Source organism: Actinia tenebrosa, unplaced genomic scaffold (genome assembly GCF_029948245.1).
Source record: "Actinia tenebrosa isolate PJP-AT-01 unplaced genomic scaffold, QUT_ActTen_1.0 PGA_scaffold9__36_contigs__length_13948895, whole genome shotgun sequence".
Classification (NCBI taxonomy): domain Eukaryota; kingdom Metazoa; phylum Cnidaria; class Anthozoa; order Actiniaria; family Actiniidae; genus Actinia; species Actinia tenebrosa.
The window spans coordinates 5,380,550-5,400,557 of NW_028292586.1; the positions used below are offsets into that span (position 1 = coordinate 5,380,550).

Consider the following 20,008-nt stretch of genomic DNA (forward strand, 5'->3'; position numbering starts at 1 on the left):
CCCCCGCCTAATGCTTTCCTCCATGTGTTCCTTCTCTGTTTATTATCCAAGCTAGAGACTCTAGTTTCACCACACATATAGCCGTCCATGGCCCAAGGACTAAAGGTCGACTTGACATGTTGTTGAGCTACAAATACGACAAATACGACCAACACGTATAGGGAAGACAAGAGAAGTACACACTTACAGATCAAAATATTTTACAACAACTAGTCACTGTAGATAATTAGCAAGTTCCTATAGGTATGACCGCTACACGCGATTGTTAAGAGATTCGCATTTCCTTTGCTGGAGAAGCGAAATTTAACATCTCCAATTTGCTATAGGCTTGGTTATATCAATCTTTTAAGATTGCACTTGTCTTGGTTTAGATCTCTTTGAACACAAAGATTAACAGGAAAGACGGAAAGTTGCACATAAGACAAAGGCTTCATTGAAAAACTCAAAAACAGAACCTCCCACTTGGAAACGGTTCAGTCAACTTTTGATTAAAATCTTAACCTTTGAATGACTCTGTTTCCAAGTGCGAGATTTCTGTTTTGTGAGTCAGTTTTGAATGAAGCCTTTGTCTTCTGTGCAACTTTCTGTCTTTCCTGTTATCTTGTGCTCAAAGACATTTGTAATCTAGACAAGTGCTGAAGTATCGTTTCAACTTGATTACAGTGCTAATCTCTCTCACCTGCTTCTCTCTTAAAGCAACAAACATATTCGCGGGTTTTTTGCTTGGTGAGTTGGCGCGCGCGCTTGAAGGCACGAGGTACAACCACTTGAACTTAATCCTGGAAGTGTTTGCCAAAACGACACCTGACGAGAGATGAGCTTGCGCTGTAGAATTTTTCTCTTTTTATGAGATTCAAGGGCGGCGTAGTAGTGGTAATTCTCATCTCTGGAATCTCAAGTTAGATTTTGAACCCGACATCACGTATTTCTCCGGGCCTTCTGGTTTTGCTCTCTCCATTAAACCAAACAAGCTAGAAATGACCAGGCAAGAGTTGTTTCAGGGTTCGACACAATTAGAAAGTTTTCTCCTAGTTGCGCACGCATTTATCTGAGCCTAAAAAAATTAGACGGGCCAAAGCGAAACCGGAGGTTCGGCGATGAAAATAAGCAGTTAATTTTTGGACGTTTCACAGTGATAAGGTACTGACAGAGATCGAGGTGGTATAATAACAGGCGCGACGGACAAACCAACAAACCCCTAGTCCTGTTTTGAGCTCCCCAGCTGGCGAGGAAGGATTGGCAACAGTCTCCCGCATTAAATTTGTATAATCAAGATTATCAACTGAACGATTGCCAGACAGCGCAGAAAGCCCTACACTTTGCATGATAGTAATCCTTTCTATCCCAACATTTGCTAGTGCGAAGGGGAAATAATAGCAGAATCTTAGTACGTTCTTATGGCGTGTCAAACTGGAGTCGCAAGTCGCACTAATTATCCACTGGCAGACGTTCGTTAGCTCGCTGGTGGTATAAACATTGACAAAGTGGGACTTAAAACTAAGCAAGAGGGAAAGCAACGCTAAGTCTACAAGCATCATTTCAATTACGCAAGTATTCGGCTGCTTTTGCGTGATGCTTCATTATTGAGAAGAATCTACCAAGATGAGAATCATAAGATGCAGAGCCAAAAGCTCAGAACATTGCGTTCTTGGTAATACGCAAGAAGCGTCAAACGTTGTGCATGACAAATACGCTTAGTGGCAACAACGTCTAATCTCATTGCATGACAACGAGGTTTAGCTAACAGAGTGTCGAAGCTTATTGCATGACAACGAGGTTTGGTGGATATTGTGTCGAAGCTCATTGCATGAAAACGAGGTTTAGTGAACAGATCGTCGAAGCTCATTGCTTGACAACGAGGTTTTGTGCACAGAGCCTCGAAGCTCATTGCATGACAACGAGGTTAGTGCAAGGAGCGCTGAAGCTCATTGCATGACATCGAGGCTTACTTGCTTAGATGTTAAACTTGGTGTTTCACAACGAGGCTTAGTGGCCACGACAGGTTAAGTGCTAGAACGCGTGTCCCAAGCGTCATTTTCCATCCTTAACACACCATTAAAATAGTTCATAACTAGAGTTGATTCCTTCAAAATCATTCTCTTGGCGGCTTTTCTCACCTTCAGATCTTCTGATATATATACACCATTATAGTCAGTGCAAAATCTGAGATCTGTTTTCTTTAAGATCGTAATTAAAGTATCTTGACCTCATAAAAAGTTCACGTCCAAAATCGGGGATTTATGTGGATTAACTCCTGTACAAGGTATTAGTGGACGACAATCTTTATTTTCTACCGATCAAAGGGAATTCATTGCGCAAATCAAGAAGCACTCCACCACTAACTCGAGGTCAACCACGATGAATGCGTGTAAAATGCGCCTTCGAATTCCGGAGGTGCGCAAAAAGTTCGGTACATTTAGAAATAAAAGACGCACACCAAATTATAACTTCAGAATCAAAAATCAACTACCACGTACGTATTTCTGGCCTCAAATATTCAACTCGACCAAATAAAACTGTCATAACCTTTACATTTTATCGATACGCTGAAAAAAACCTCTGGGCTGACCCCAATTTTATTTCTTTTTCTATCGTTCTCATAGACTGATGTATATATTAACTCTAACACACAGTTTCAACAGTGTATTCGATGGATTTTACGTCGCGGTACATTAATTCGGTGATTAATGTTCTAATAATAATTAATCCGTTGATAAGTTAAGCTCTTCAAGAGCGCGCACTTAATCGATAACAATTAATATGTATATCTGTTTTTACTCAAGAGAGGAATTGTTACTAAAATAGACGTATGTGGGCATTTTAATTAATAATTGTTGAGCCGCATTACTTGTTGACAGAGAATGGTGTAATGAATCTTTAGAAGATAGTAAAAAGACGTTGGAAGGAATTTGGTTAATGCATAGATGACCTATTTTCCACCTTGGAGCTGTCGGGCTGTCACTATTGTATACTGGTCGTTTTAATCTTGAAAATGAAAGAGAAGTTAGAGAGAAAGATCGATGTGCTATAGGGTCTGGTTGGGTTACTTATCTCAGTTCTTCTTCTTCTTCTTCTTCTTCTTCTTCTTCTTCTTCTTCTTCTTCTTCTTCTTCTTCTTCTTTATCTTCTTCTTCTTCATTGTCTTCTTCCTCTTTCTCTTTCTCTCTCTTGTTTTCTATCTAACTCCGTTGCATTCATCTTCTTCCAACCATGACAATTTCCCGCGCAAACCTTACAAACACCAACCCATGCGTAGTTTGAATAAGTGCGCCAACTTTATTACAAATATTGCGCGATAATTTTTTCACCCATCTCTGCCTATATCACTTTTTTACGTGCCTTTCTAGGTCAAAACTCGCTTACAAAAAAGCCAGTGACAAACGAAACGCGCAGTACAGATATACTGTGCGCAAATAGTGCACATATGCTACATCTTTGAAGTCGTTGATTTGTTAGAAGTTAGCACATCATTTGAGCAGCTTTTGCAAAGACGGACGTGACGGACGCTACTCTATATTAAAACACGTTTTTATGCTCTTGACGAGGACTCGTATCATATCCCTAAAAACCCCTTACGAGGTCAGGAATAGATCTAACCTCCGTCTTTAATTCACTCGGGATTTCTTGAAGTGGAGTGCCAGCATCTTCTAATTAAGCACGATATCTGATTAAACCATCACATTTTAACGATACTCTGAAAGACCTGAAACAACCTCTTGCAAGCTTTTTTATCTGAAAGTTATTTGTAGGTTTTGTGTGTTCCAATCAAAGCCTGGGCCTTGATCACGATGGCGCGAAAGCAAGCGTGCGCGCGCGCGCTTCTCTCGCGTCCTTTGTATTTTATAATGAAGGCCAAAAACAACTTCTGGAATCTTGGTACTCGATATAAATTTGTTGGCGCAGTTGATTGAGCATCGGACTTTCGTGCGGGCAACTAAAAGATTGAATTAGAACTTAGGTTTTGAGGAGGAAGGAAAACGGGTGAACCTGGAGAAAACCCTCGAATGAAGGGAGAGACCTAACAAACTCTGTTTTTATATTTGACTCCGAATGTAATGTATTTACCACTCCTGGGTGGACGGCGTAATGCCTTACAGGTTTTGCAAACCATTTGATAAGGAATTAGAATTTAGGAGTTGATTTTTGTGGAGGGAGGAAAAGCCCTCAAAGCACAGGAGAGAACTAACAAACAACTAACTGAATCTGGGAATCAAACCCAAGAACCCTAAAGTGAAAGGCAAGTGCTCTACTGCCACACCACCCTTGATTCCCTCTAGAATAACCAAGGCTTTTATTTGATTTTTTTCTTGTTTTGATAGATGTTGGTCCGGCTACCATCACTACAGATGCCAAACTCTTCCAGCGTCACCTGGATGAGTTGTACGTACAAGGTGGTGGAGACTGCCCAGAGATGTCCATCACTGCTATCTTGCTTGCCTTGGAGATCAGTTTACCAGGGTCGTTTATTTATGTCTTTACGGACGCTCAGGCTAAAGATTTTGACGTTACGGAGAAAGTGCTTAAGCTCATCCAACAGAAACAAAGCCAGGTGAGTTAGAGCTCAAGCAAACCTCTCTGCATAATAAAAGGAAAATAATGTGTTTCGTTGTATTCTTGAGTCTGTAGTCACAGAGGTGTTACTACAGAGGTGTTAACCCGAAGAGATAAGGGACTATTAACACTAGATTAAAAGGACCATTAGATAACTGAGGGGGAGGGGAGGGGAAGGCTGCATAAATCCAAAAAAATAAAGAGCAAGCACATAACCAACTAAAAAGTATCGCACAATCTCTCATTTCAGTAAAAAAAAATATCGAGCAAACGAAACAAAAAATGCGTGCAGGGGTTTTTACGAAAAAATAAATATCGTGCAGAATAACTGCCCAATTATCTAATGTTCCATCCCTTATGATCGATAAACAGGTGATCTTCATTCTTACTGGCGACTGCCACAACAAGACAATAGACCCAGATTTTTCCACCTACAAACTGATATCAGCAACAAGCAATGGCCAAGTCTTTAACTTAAAGAAAAAAGATGTGAACCAGGTTTTGAGGTTCGTCGAGAAATCCGTACGAGCAAATAAAGTCAACCTTCTGTCAATAGATATTCACGAGGCTTCTCCAAGAACCTTTGCTATTCCAGTTGACTCTACTCTTGAGAGAGTAACGGTGTCCTTGAGTGGACAAGATGCGAACCTCGTGATCAGGGACCCTGATGGTGTCATCATTACCCAGGCAACGGGATTACAGAAACTGCTGTCATTGAAGACAGCGGTTAGTGTTGCAGTGCGCAGGCCTAGAGCTGGGATATGGAATGTGACTGTGGAATGTAGTGGTGGTTTTACTCTTAGGGTCACTGGTTTAAGCCCAGTTACTTTCATGTATGGATTCTCGTTGACTGTGGTGGACCAAATGCGCAATCTTCTAAGGAGACCTGCTGCAGGTGAGAGGAATAAAGAAACGAAGGAAGGAAGGAAGGAAAGAAGGAAGGGAGGAAGGAACGAAGGAACGAAGGAAGGAACGAAGGAACGAAGGAACGAAGGAACGAAGGAACGAAGGAACGAAGGAACGAAGGAACGAAGGAACGAAGGAACGAAGGAACGAAGGAACGAAGGAACGAAGGAACGAAGGAACGAAGGAATGAAGGAAGATGGAAGATGGAGAAAGAAAAAAATGATAAAAAAAGAAAGAAAAAGAAAAAACGAAGGGAATGAACGAAGGAGAGAAAGAAAGAGAGAGAAAGAAGAATGAATGAATGAATGAATGAATGAATGAATGAACGAATGAAAAAACGAAAAGGTAAATGAGACAAAGAGAATTAATTAATTAATTGATAAAAAATGAATGAACGCTGATACAAACGAGAAACAAAGACCGAATGATATTAAGGGAATAAAGAAATTGTATTAATTTTTTTCCCGTTTGTCTCCAGGATTGCGTAACTTCGCAGTGGTAGAAGTGGAAGGTCTCGCTGTACCTGGCTCAGTAAACAGGGCACAACTCCTTGACCTTCAGGGAAAGACTATCAGGGAGGTTCTGTTTGTACCTCGTCTTGACGATCAGTTCACCTTCGACTGGATGAACTTTGTGGCTCCACCGGGGCTGTTTTACATTCGTATTGTAGGACGGGACAGGAAGGGACATGTATTTCATCGATGTAGTGCGAGTGCAATCAGTGCTATCTTACCAGGTTGGTGGATTATAAATAGACCGGTGGGTAGACAAGGTTACAGATGGAAAGATGGGCGGATGGATGATTGGGATGGCATGGCATGGCATGGGATAAGATGGATAGATAGAATGAAAAAATGGATCGATTGGATGGGTGGATGATTGAATGCATGAATGAGACGGGGGGGAATTGAGAGGATGGATTGCACGGGATGGATAAGATGGATAGATGATTGAATGCATAAATGAGATGGGATGGGTGGAAGGACGGACGGACGGACGGATAGATAAATGAGTGGCATCGGAATTTGTAAACTTTTGAATGGAATGGATGAAAGGATAGATAGAAAGAGATGGATGGATGGAATAGATGAATAGACGAGATGCTCAGCACCATTAAGGCATGGCTCTTTTGAGGAAGTGATGGAAAATCAGTTATTTATTCATATCTTTGACAGTTTACTATGAATCTTTCCCAAATTTGGCTCGTAGTAGTAATTCTTCAAGGCAAGCAATTACCGCATATCTGTTACCATGGAAACCAGGTCACGTGACCACAAGGCCGCCATCTTGGATTTTTTAAACAAATCGTTTGTAGTCGTATTGAAACTACTTCAAAAGTCCTGAAAATCCATATTCCTCTTTATATTTGCAATACCTATATGGATCTAATTGGATATCTTGGAAATTATATTAAGTTTAATTTTTAGAATATTTTCTGTATTTTCCAAAAAATTAAAAATATTCTAAAAATTAAACTTAATATAATTTCCAAGATATCCAATTAGATCCATATAGGTATTGCAAATATAAAAAGGAAAATGGATTTTCAGGACTTTTGAAGTAGTTTCAATGCGACTACAAACGATTTGTTTAAAAATCCAAGATGGCGGCCTTGTGGTCACGTGACTTAGTTTCCATGGTAACCAAGGCTCTAAGGTTCCTTCTTTTCACAAAAGACATTAACTTGCCAAGTTTGGGGAAGATTCGTAGAAAACTGACTATGATATAGCCAAACAGTTTTTCATCTGAGAGCCATGCCTTAATGATGCTGAGTGGATGGGATATGAGAGAGGGAAGAAGGATAGGACGTGACGGAATGAGGTGGATGCATGGATGGATTGTTGAATAGGTAGATGGATTGGTGCACGTATAAATAATTCTGGATGAACGAACGAATAGATGAATGTGCCTTTTCTCTTAGCAAGGCTAATCATATATATATAATCTTTCTAATCCCCTAGAGGCTCCAAAAGTCACAGCCGCAGAGTTACGCGAGGTTCTGGTTGGTTCCCCAATTACTTTAGTCTGTGAAGTACAAAGTGAAACCCTTTTCAGCTCCCAATGGAGCAAAGGACTTGAATCACTCGATGCTGTCAGTACAGGCATCGGGGTCGTCAATATAACGCACTCAATTGTATCCGCATCTACCGCCAGCGATGGAATCTACACATGTTTTGCGAGTAATGTGGGCGGAAGTGGATCCGCAACTACAAGACTTGTTGTGAAAGGTAAAATATCTCGAAAAATGAATGGATTTATAAAGGGAGTATGTTGATAGATAGATAGAGTGAGATTACTAAACTAATATTTTGACTTTTATATATATATATATATTTTTTTCTCGAGTTAGATGCTTTAAGCTTTTTTTAGATGGAAGTCATTTAACCCGTGAAATAAAAAAAATACTAGTCAACGTGTAATAGTCAAATAGACACAAAAGAAAACAATGGAATTAAGGTCTACTAATGTGTATTAGTCTAATATCTATTTCACGGGTTAAATGACTTCACTCTATTTGCAATATTTTTATTTGTATATTATACACAAAAATGCACAATCTTACTATTAGTAACTGTTTTAAATTTAGAACTATTTTTTCTAATTTTTCTTTGCCATCCTTCCAGTCCCAAGGCCAGTCGTAATCCAAAGAGATGAAGTCCGCCTCACTGTACAAGGTGGAGACACGATGGTACTGCGATGCACGACAGACAAAAGTTTCCCTTCAAAAATCGAATGGTACAAGGATGGTCAGAAGATTCAAAATACTACGCATGCGCAACAGTGGACTAATGGATCTCTGTTTCTGGATATCAGAGGAAGACAGGATGCGGGGAGGTATCGGTGTATAGCGAAGAGTGATGTGGGACAAATTGCAAGAACAACTATACTTAGCGTGAATGGTAATAAGCTAGAGATATACCTTTGAATTGATATCTGTTGATTATTGTTCATCTGCGTATGCTTGGCCAATTTTTCCAGTTATTTTTTTAAATTTTAATTAATTTTTTTTTTTTTTTTTTTTTTTTTTTTTTTTTGATTTCTATTTTCTTCCTTTCAATACTTTAAAAAATTCTCCTTTTAAACTGACAATATCTCCTCAATGACACCTTTAATTTAATTCGCAAATCTGCATCACAAAAAAGCTACTAGACGCAATCTTAATTGTGCATGCGCACGTGTAAACATAAATCACGGGTAGCTTCTCAAAATGGGTCCCACATTGAAAGGATATATTATAGGTTCTTAGTCATTTTGGATACGGGCTAAAAATTGGGTGTGCTGGTCATAGCAAGGGGTTAATCATCTACGGTCTAGGGGCCGACTAACCTCTCCCTTAGGCTTCGGCCGAGCTTCCTGATCAGTCTGTAAATCCAGGGATAGCGGTGTCGGGCCCGAAATCTCCGGCGTAGCCGTAAATGCTTCGCGCTGCCATACGACGATTCAGCACTCGATGTCTGGAAGTATGGTCCTAATAATAATAATTCTTTCTTTCGACAGTAAACCTATGTCACATTAGTGATTTACAATAGGGAACTGCATTAAGAAATACACAAGTAAAATAAAAAAACGATATGTAAAAGACAATAAAGAAAATATATATAAATAAATAAATTAATAATGAATAAATAAATAAAAAGTAAAAATAAAAGTATATGTAAGTATATAATATTTAAAACACTCATTAATAATTCATAAGCTTATGGTCCAATTGGAACCTCCATACTCGTCACGTGCATGAACCTTTATAACCGATAAAGTCCTCTTCATTAGTATTCAAGTGATTTTATATAAAGACACATGTGATCTTTATATAAAGACCAGTCGAATACTATTAGGATGACCTCATCAGCGATGAAGTATACATCCAAGTTTAGATGAAGACATAGAGCTTCATCAAGATCATAGTGAACCCTAATGATCTTTGACTAACGTGCCTGTCTTTGCCTTGGCACGCAATATCCAACGTGTGGGTGCTTCTATTGAATCTGGTTGCGCATGCCTGTGACGTCAAATCTCTATCGAAGTATAAAAATCCATGTTCGTGACGTGTATGGTGGCTCCAGTTGAACCAAAATCTTATAAATTGTTCATGAGTGTTTTAAGCAGTTCAAAAAACTCGTAGATCGTGTTTTATCAGGTATAAAAGCACTCGGCGTTACCTGATAAAACACTCCTACTCGTTTTTTAAACACTACATAATGTATATATATAATTTTAACCTAAAAATTAGCTTCTAATTAAAAAATAACATTTTAGTGCTCTTTTAAATTTTCTTAAAGACGAAAGTAATTTAATGTCATTAGGTAAAGAGTTCCAACTTTGAACGCAGGAATTCTGAGATGTTTGTAGGCCCCAGTTTGTATTGGATTTTACTGTTCTCAATAGATCTTTGTTACGTGTGTTGTACTCATGGAAGTCTTTGCCTTTGGGGAAGTTTAATTTTAAATTAATTTTTCAATAAATATAAAACCAAAGTAATCCCCTAAACCAGTGTTTTTATTAACTTAGCTCAATATGAAAAAACTAACGAATTCAAAGTGCGCATGCGCTTTTGATGTTGCTCCCAGTTTTTTCTACGGCCACAATCAATAAACGAAAGTTTACAATTTCGACGGAAAACAAAATGGAATAAATTGGGTTTTTTTTTTTTTCCAGAGTTACCATTCGTAGTCATCGATACCTCTACGAAGAATTTCCAACAAGGCGAAGAAATCCAGTGCGCATGTCTAGTAAAAGGTTTTCCTGAGCCCACAGTCGTATGGAATAAAGATGGCAAGCGGTTGACTTCCAGTTCTTCAATAGAAATAACAGATGACTACGTGCTTAAGATAAAGAATGCAAAACCTTCTGATGCAGGGAGGTACGAGTGTGTGGCGTGGAATAGTATTGGACAAAGTAGAGCTGTGGTTAATCTACGACACACAGGTATTGTAATTTAAACCAAGTTTAAATAGAGCTTTTTCGAAATCGTAAAATGAATATTCACTACATCATATCAAACAATGAGTGTCTCTCTTTCCCGGTCTTAAAAAAAGGGACTGGGGAGAAGCCTTTTTTTTTTGTTTTCGTATTTTTCGTAGTTTTTTTCTTGTTTTTCGTCTTCGCCAAGCTCGTAAATGTCTCTCAGCCGTTTCGCCAGCCGACGAACACGCTTGTCCGCCTTCTTTGACCTCAGAGTAAAGACCCGCAATCCAAATATGGAATTATATGATTCCATATATGGAGTGACCTTTCTCAACTCCAACTTTAACACTAATGTATGGAGCAAAACTTGATACAGTATGATTCATTTACTCAGGGTTAGCCTCATTTTAACCTCAAAATATTCACAAACACTAACGGTTAAGTAAAGAAAACCTTTGAAATTCGACGGACCTTTACAGAAACACATAAATATTCTGCACAAAATCGAGGTCAACCCTGCGAAAATCAATCTTTAGTCAATGAACACTGCGGTATTTTACGAATTTGAGGGAGGACTGCACAAAAAGCTAACAAGACTATTACATTTTCAGTTCCACCATCGGTCTATATAAATAAAGAAGAAATCTTGGCCCGAGTAGGTGATTCAGTTACCCTTGAGTGCCGGGCAAATGGCCAACCCAAACCACAAATCCAGTGGTACAAAGGCCGGTATGCTGTCCTACCGTCCAGGAGAATAGCAACAAGCAGTAGGGGTCACTTGATCATTAATGCCGTACAGCGCAGTGATACGGGATTTTACACCTGTGTAGCACTGAATATAGTTGGGTCAGACTCCATTACAGTGTCTTTCAGTGTACAAGGTAAGAAACAAAAAAACGTATAAAATATTTGAAATATGACACGCGAACTGATTGGCTGGCTACTGTGTTTATATTAGAGGACAGAGACACGCTTGCGCAAAGTCGTTCAAAAATATTTTATAAGAAGCAATGTAAAAAAAACTATAACCACTTTGGGCGAGGTTATACGAAGGATGGATAGCGCTGTGCGACGGATAAATCTTATCCAGTGGAAAGAATTATTGGACAACAGCATCGTCTTATCCACTTGATAAGGATTTATCCATTGGATAGGGCTATCCACAATAAGTACAACCGGCCCTGGGAGCTGTGGAGCACTCGAGAAGCAAGAAAAACTTTCGGCTACGGCGCTTGTTCCTAAGCTTGCTTTTCTCGTGCTCTACGGCTCCTAGCGTGTATGTATCACAGTACAGAGACATGCGCGCGGGTTTTGTATTCCTTAAACGAAGAAATATACAATGTCGGTATAGTATATTTCATCTCATTTCATCTGATTTCTGTTTATTTCTTTTGTTTTTATTACTTTCCTTCTTTTATTTTCCCCTTCATAAACACGACTCATCAACGACTCCACCATCTTTTCTTTCTTCAGTACCTCCCCGTGTGACAGTAGAAAGAAGTGAAGTATACCTCCCCCCAGGGGGAAGCACCTCCGTCCAATGCCTTGCTGTTGGTATACCACCCCCTGTAGTCAACTGGAACAAGAACAAAGTGTCTCTTGGACCGGATGGTCGCGTTTATGCCAACGATGCAGGGGAGCTTATCATTCAAAATGCTGTCTCGGGAGACGCTGGAACGTACGAGTGCATTGCTAGGAGTGTCGGGGGATCTACTACCGTCCCTGTTAAAGTTACTGTCGGAGGTAAAGCACGGGACGGGACGGGACGGGGAAAAAATCTCGACTATTATTTGGTTTACTTATGTCTTGTAAAGGACCATGCTTTGTCCACTCATGTATTGTAAAGGGCTATTGTTTTGAAGGATGGTTTACAATCGATATATTCCTCTTTTTTTTTAGGCGCTCCGTATATTTCCAAATCACTAAAAGACAAAGCTGTCACAATCGGTGAAAATGTCACTTTTCACTGTGATGTCCAAGGGGCACCTATTCCTAAGGTGTCCTGGCGCAACACTATGGGACTAGTCACCGTTAACAAAAACCCTAGGTATAGTTTCCCATCCTATGGGGCCTTGAAGATAGTTAACGTCCAAGTCAAAGACGCAGGAAGATACACGTGTATTGCTGAGAACGAGTTTGGTCGTATCAGGGCATCTGCTGTATTGATTTTGATCGGTCTAAGTAAGTAAGTTCTTGGTCCTTTCATAATGGTACATCAAATTGCAAGAACAAAAAAAAAAAAAAAAAAAAAAAAAAAAAAAAAGAAAAGAAAAGAAAAGAAAAGAAAAAAATAAAGAAAGAAAAGAAAATAATTAGAAATATTGTTTTACATTTCGATTCCTAGATTGTTGAGAATAACTGTTTTAGTATAGTTGACAAGGTAATATCAAAAACGTCAGTCTATACCTTCTTAAGAGTGAAATAATTACTCCTTTTTTGCTTAAAAAATAATTAGTTCCTATTTTTTATCTTTTTACTTTTTATATGAAAACGTTCCTGCAATTAGGTGTATCTATAAATAAACGTTATGAATCTCGAGTTTTGATTGGTTGGAAGAGCGCGATTTATGAAAGCACACAGCACGATCGCGCACTTTCTATTTCATCATTCATGCCATACTAAAGAAAATAACTTGTAATGGATAAAAATATTACTCCAAAAGTGAAAATTCTAAGGGCAAAAGTTTAATAAAAATAATCCTTTTTTTTTTTTTCAGGTCCTCCGACTATTTCCAAGGACGTTAAAGATTCCATCACAGCCATATCCGGGCAGTCGGCAAAAATCCCCTGCACTGCCCGGGGTATACCGGCCCCTACCATAACTTGGACCAAGGATGGCTTCTCTATTGGCAAGGATGACTCTAGGTTCATGATCACTTCAGATGGGAGTTTGGTTATCAAGAAAGTGACATCTTTAGATACGGGTCTTTATACTTGTACCGCTGTTAATACTGCGGGTTCTGATACTCGTACATTCTCCGTTTTTATTCAAGGTACTTTTTTTGTCATTCATCTGTCCGTTTGTTTAACAATCCACTTAATTATAATTCTTTGTATCCATCCCGTTCATCTATCTATCCCGTCTCATACATACATACATACATACATACATACATACATACATACATACATACATACATACATACATACATACATACATACATACATACATACATACATACATACATACATACATACATACATACATCTTTCCTTCCTTCCTTCCTTCCTTCCTTCCTTCCTTCCTTCCTTTCTTCCTTCCTTCCTTTCTTCCTTCCTTCCTTTCTTCCTTTCTTCCTTTCTTCCATCCATCCATCCATCCATCCATCCATCCATCCATCCATCCGTCCGTCCGTCCGTCCATCCGACATACTTCATAATTTCCTTGCACTCTGCGCTATTATTTCATCACAACAATGCGCACGGGTTCAGCTAAGATAATTCAACTTCTTATTGATGTACACTATTTCAACACTTTCAGTCCCTCCTCGAATAATCACCCCACCACGTGACATGGTAGTCAAAACAGGTGACGTCATAACTTTGGAATGTATCGCCAGTGGATTTCCTCTGCCGCGAATCACGTGGCAATTAAACAACGTCACCTTATCGTTCAACCAATCAATAATAAGTATCCACATCAGCGGTGCTCGTAGTGGCGGGAATTATCGATGTGTCGCTAGTAGTGCTGCTGGGGAAGATGTTGCGACTTCTACTGTGAATGTCATTGGTGAGTAGACATCTTTTTTAATACTTCCTCGAATTATCGTCCCCCTAAAACAACCTCTTCGTATGGCATGGCTTACTCACAGATAGAAACTCAAACAAACTCTAACTCAAATAATCTCTGGGCTGATCTAAGTCAGGGCATGACTAACACAGATAGAACCCTGAAACAACCTCTGGGCTGATCTAAGTCAGGGTATGGCTAACTCACAGATAGAACCCTGAAACAACCTCTGGGCTGATGTAAGTCAGGGCATGGCTAACTCACAGATAGAACCCTGAAACAACCTCTGGGCTGATCTAAGTCAGGGTATGGCTAACTCACAGATAGAACCCTGAAACAACCTCTGGGCTGATGTAAGTCGGCATGGCTAACTCACAGATAGAACCCTGAAACAACCTCTGGGCTGATCTAAGTCAGAGCACGACTAACTCACAGATAGAACCCTGAAACAACCTCTGGGCTGATGTAAGTCAGGGCATGGCTAACTCACAGATAGAACCCTGAAACAATCTCTGGGCTGATCTAAGCTTAAGTCAGAGCACGACAAACTCACAGATCGAACCCTGACACAATCTCTGGGCTGATCTAAGTCAGGGCATGACTAACTCACAGGTCGACTTTATTTAAGTATTAGGTTTTGCGGTAGAACCCCGAGGAAAACCATTGTTACCGTGCATCGTTACCATGCCGTGCCCTGGGGTATCCTATAGTACCCCAATAATAACACAATATTTCCCCCTTAGCTCGTCCTATCATTGAACATAAAGATCTAGACACCTACACAGCCAGTCCCGGTGATAGTGTATCAATACCGTGCCGTGCCCTGGGGTATCCTACACCCCTGATCACGTGGCTCAAAAATACCATTGTGATCACAACAAGTGACGGGAAGTACCAACAGGACCCCTCGGGTACTTTGACGATCACCGGGTTGATACCCAAGGATACGGGAACCTATACTTGTTCGGCAGCGAATATCAAGGGCTTCGATACGTTGAATGTAACGATTATTGTTAAAGGTAATGTCTGTTTTTCATTTCTACATGTGTTATTGTACTCTATAGATGCTGGTTGTGTGGCCATACCTTTTCTACCTCTCCTTGTCCTTGTCCTTGTCCTTGTCCTTGTCCTTGTCCTTGTCCTTGTCCTTGTCCTTGTCCTTGTCCTTCTGTTTTTATTTCTTGATAAAACATTCATCTGTATCTCACTAGGCTTTTGAGGATCTATTGGCCCATTTTTTTCTGTAATGAACGCCAATATCTCCTTTAAAAAATAACATTAAGTATGATACAAAGCTCTCCCTCCCTCCCCTCCCCTCCCCTCCCCTCCCCTCCCCTCCCCTCCCCTCCCCTCCGCTCACCTCCCTCCCCTCCATCTCAATTTTTCAAACTGAAAACCCTTGACTCTGAAATGACATGCGCATTATGTATTTGATTCGTAAAGACTTGAAGCCTTTCAATGGTCACAGATCAATTTACGCTTGCTTTCAGTGTCCCCCAAGATAATTAAGCCTCCCAAAGACATGACACTACTCGAGGGAAACACTATAACTCTGGAATGCGTTACCAAAGGGTTCCCAGTTCCTAAAATCCAATGGAAACTGAATGGCGCTCTTCTACCTTACAACCAGTCTGTGCTGCAAATAAAGAACGCCATGAAAAAGAAACACGAGGGGGTGTACATGTGCGTGGCGGGGAATCTAGCTGGGAGGGCTGAAGCAGGCTCTCGCGTTAGGATACTATGTAAGTAGGTTTGGCTACGATTAGCTGGTGTATTTAGTTGGTCTACCTGTGTAAGTTTTGATATAAATAATTCGATTTGGACTGCCTTGAGCTCCGTCGTAGAAATGACATGGTTCCTATAGAGGCTTTTTGAAACCATCGCGTGATGGCAGCCATTACAGGAGGCAGGAACAATTGAATCTGGTTTGACTTGCATGAGAAAGAATTCAGTTTCCCTTGGGGGGGGAAGGGAAAGACTCTATTGTTGTGCCTCCTGTCATGGTTGCTATCACGTGATGGTGCAAAGAGACTATATCATTTCTCCCCAAATATTTAAATTTTGGGCTACCTGATACCATCGATCAAAAGTCAATTATCGTGTCTTTGATTTATTTTTCTTGATATTTAGTCTCAAAGTTTTTTTAATCAGTATTTATTTTATTGTTTTTCAAAGCTCGAGCTCCTCCCACGGAGAGCCCTACTGACGATGACACTAGTGCTCAGGCTTCTCGACCAAGTAAGACATTGTAATTTCTGTTTCTGTTTCCGCTTGGCTTCCAATAAAATGGGGTTTTTTTTCACTTTCAGAGTTTACAAAAAGTCCGCAAGATACAGTGGTAGATGTGGGGTCCAGTCTACTTTGGGATTGCGCAGCCACAGGGAATCCAACACCTACCATAAGATGGTGGAGACTCGGCGTAGAACTGCGTCCACCTTTTCCAGACCGCATTACCATCTTAACCAACAACAGTCTACGAATAGAAAATGTGAAAACTGAAGACGAGGGAACGTATCAATGTCACGCAACCAGTAATTCTCTTATTCACGCGGTGCAAGCTATTCTTACTGTTAGAGGTAAATAATTGAGCGAGTTTATTTATAGTACATTGTCACGCAATCACGCAAACACTAGCTCTTAAGTAAATACTTGAGTTTATTTGTGATATCGTTGTCACGCAAGCTAATCTTTGATAATAATTTGGACGGGGTTGCTGTGGTACGAAAACACAGGAAGACCTCTACCAAAATCAGTGGTACAAAAAGCTAAATTACGTAAAATTAAGTTATTTTACTCCTAATTTTCTTGTAGTTCACGGTGCATGGAGTGAGTGGGGTGTGTGGAAATCATGCAGTCATACTTGTGGTACAGGAACACGCTTTCGCTACAGGACATGCGACAGTCCAGCGCCGGTCAATAGAGGACGACAGTGCGAGGGCACAAATATTGATAGAGATCTGTGTAACACAAATATCTGTCCAGGTAGGAGTTTTTGAAAATGTTCCTTATAGTTAACCACTACCTTTAGCTTTTTTTAATACCATGTAATAGAAAAATTGCGCGTGTATTGTGTGTAGTCATAAAGCATGCGGGGGTTGGGAAAACACGCGAGAAGTGTTATTAGAAGCACGGCACATTAGCGGCCCTTCTCGAGTGTTCAGGCATTCCCCAAATGCTTTCTAACTGTACAAAGCATATTAAGCAGGGTTCTAAAGTTTTTTTTTATAGAAAATACAAATCAAAATAGCCGTTATTTTGGACAGGAATGACTAAATAGAAAGTGCTTGCCGGAGCTTTGGATTTCATATATAAAGCACGCGTTTCAACCAATCACAAGATTTATTACAGTTATTTTATAAGTAGCTAGCCCTAAACGGAGCACTAAGGAGCATGAGACCTCTGGCTTTGCAGAAAGCGCATGCGTTTACCAGCTTAACCACTCTTGCTTTTAGTTCAAAATGAAACATGCTTCGGTACCGTGGCCGTGTCGTATGTATCATTCCTGGAATTTCGCCTAACACTTGGTAAATATTCTTTCTCAAATGAAATATGCCTGATATGTTTTTCTCAGTTCCTGGTCAATGGTCATACTGGGGTGCCTGGTCACGGTGTTCGGTCGTGTGTGGTGTTGGTACTCAGGTTAGAACAAGACAGTGCTCCAACCCCCCTCCCCAGTATGGTGGGGATGATTGTTTCGGCTCTAATGCAGAATCCAGGAAGTGTAATGCGCGCAAGTGTAAAATAGGTAAGTAAGACAGCGTAAAATATGTACTCAATTCTATGCGCATGCGTGAAATGATTGCGGAATTTTGTCATAAAAGGAATTATTCCTTTACTACATTTTTTGTCTGTAAGTTTAATTTAAACAGAGCCCCATTCAAACTGGGGTACTTGGGCCATTTAGCTTTGTCGTGTTAGTTAGTTTTAGAATCAGTTTTAATCATTAGTAAATTAACTAGTAATTTTACAATACATATGTTTTTATATATTCATTTTTTTAAATCACTTTATTAGAATACTTTATTTATTTATTTATTTATTTATTTATTTATTTATTTATTTATTTATCTATTTATTTATTTATTTGCATTATTTTTTACTATAGTTCTTATTATTCTGTGCAAATAAAGTTTATTATTATTATTAACCAGCTTTGCTGAACTGGGCACCTCTGTATAAATATTAATGATAAATAAATAAATAAATAAACTGTGACTGTGTTTGGTGGGACGAGGTCAGCGAAGGCGTTTGGGGTTTCTTACGAGAATTTCATTCCTTTTCATTTACACTTCAACAGATTTGAGTGCATTTGTTTCATTATCAGAGATATTTTTTAATGCCCATTGTGCACTCTGGCAGATAAAGCATTGCTGGCCGTATTTATTCGTATTTTTAAGTTTTTAGCTTTCTAAAGCTTTCTCTCTCTCTTTCAGATGGTGAGCAGTCAGCCATTGGTATAATCAAGGGAGTCGTCAACAATGTAATGCTCCCAAATCTAGTTCTCAAAGCCAACATAACTCGTCGTAGATCCAACATCACAGAAGTATCATGCTCTATAAATGGTCTTCCTAGGCCAATGGTAAACTGGTTCAAGTACGCTGTCCCAATCACGGCTCCTGTTTATTGGGCAGGCAGTGGTGGGCAGCCTGGGTTCCAGAACGGCCTCGAGCGTACACAGGGATTGTTTAATTTTTCTACGCGCATCGGATACCCGAACGGCGAATACTTATCGATTGATCACACGGGCCGAGGACTTAACGAACAGGGCGCGTTGGTCATGGACGTGAGCATCAGAGGACGCACGCCAAATTTCCCGCCAAATTCCAAAGTATCGTTCCAAGATTTCAAAGATTTTTATATTCAGACCGGAAGTGGTCAGGTCAGCTCTACTGGGGAACGGTTTTTCAACGTGAATAATAAACGGTTTCAATATATATGTAATAATACCGTTCGTTACAAACCTGTTGTTGCTGGTCCTCCAAGGTCTTTGTCGCAGACGGTTGAAGTCATGGAGGTTGATGTGAAAGACATGCCTGACCAAACAGCCCTTGATATCAGAATGAAGACGTTCGTGAAGAGAAGTAAGTGCGAAACAAGCGTGTAGTGATTTAAACCCTTAGATTTAAGTCTCTCCAAACGGCCTTGCGCCGGTTCGACTAACACTCACTTCGCGCGCTCCTCGCTAGTCGCGTATCCTGTGAGCAAACGAGAGTGAATTTTTACAAGTGTCTTAAACCCTGACACAACCTCTAGGCTTATAAAAGTCAGGGCACGGCTTACTAACAGATCAAACTTTAAAACAAGCTCTAGGCTGATCTAAGTGAGGGCACATCAAACTCACAGATCAAATTGGAATTTGATATGTTGGGAAGAAAACTGGAAAACCTAAATGAAAACCCTTAAACCGTGCTAGGAAGATACCCAACAACCTCTACAGAGCCTCGAAGATATCTTATTCATCACTTATCACGATTACTCATTTTTCAGGTCCTGTCCCACGGGAATGTCCGCAAGGTCTTGTGAAAGACGCTAATGGAGAATTTTGCATAGGTAATGAAATATTCCGCAAAATTTTAAACAATTGCGCGCGTGTTCAAAATTGACTGAAGAAAGGCAGTACTTGAACAAGTCAAATTCATTGTACGCGACAGGTCACCAGGCCCAGAAGAGTTGTCCGAGAGACACTGGGTACTATTGCGATAGAACTAAGATAGTTAACACAGCACGTGAACTTTAGTTATGAAATTTAGTTATTAAGAGGAATATGGGAGATTGTTATTGAGTTTTTCTTTTGGATTCGATAGGGACACATTCGGTAAGTCTATTATAGTTTGTATTAGATCACACAGATTGATTCTAAGACTCTCTTTGATTGTATTTATAGTGAACCGCACATCGATACACGACACATCGACTC

General features: G+C 39.9%; 1 protein-coding gene across 1 annotated transcript in view; it reads left to right on the forward strand.

The window, feature by feature from the left end:
- Positions 1-20,008, forward strand: part of LOC148904586 (uncharacterized) — a 41,420-nt gene that overhangs the window by 14,311 nt on the left and 7,101 nt on the right. The window contains exons 15-34 of the mRNA XM_089025010.1: positions 4,320-4,549; positions 4,924-5,446; positions 5,936-6,193; positions 7,419-7,685; positions 8,082-8,357; positions 10,114-10,383; positions 10,974-11,243; positions 11,836-12,105; positions 12,262-12,543; positions 13,079-13,354; positions 13,843-14,091; positions 14,835-15,110; positions 15,582-15,833; positions 16,267-16,329; positions 16,401-16,667; positions 16,903-17,073; positions 17,663-17,836; positions 18,525-19,172; positions 19,579-19,641; positions 19,896-19,906. Of these exons, the coding sequence (XP_088881136.1) occupies positions 4,320-4,549; positions 4,924-5,446; positions 5,936-6,193; positions 7,419-7,685; positions 8,082-8,357; positions 10,114-10,383; positions 10,974-11,243; positions 11,836-12,105; positions 12,262-12,543; positions 13,079-13,354; positions 13,843-14,091; positions 14,835-15,110; positions 15,582-15,833; positions 16,267-16,329; positions 16,401-16,667; positions 16,903-17,073; positions 17,663-17,836; positions 18,525-19,172; positions 19,579-19,641; positions 19,896-19,906 (5,096 nt within the window). The remainder of the gene's footprint in view (positions 1-4,319; positions 4,550-4,923; positions 5,447-5,935; positions 6,194-7,418; positions 7,686-8,081; positions 8,358-10,113; positions 10,384-10,973; positions 11,244-11,835; positions 12,106-12,261; positions 12,544-13,078; positions 13,355-13,842; positions 14,092-14,834; positions 15,111-15,581; positions 15,834-16,266; positions 16,330-16,400; positions 16,668-16,902; positions 17,074-17,662; positions 17,837-18,524; positions 19,173-19,578; positions 19,642-19,895; positions 19,907-20,008) is intronic.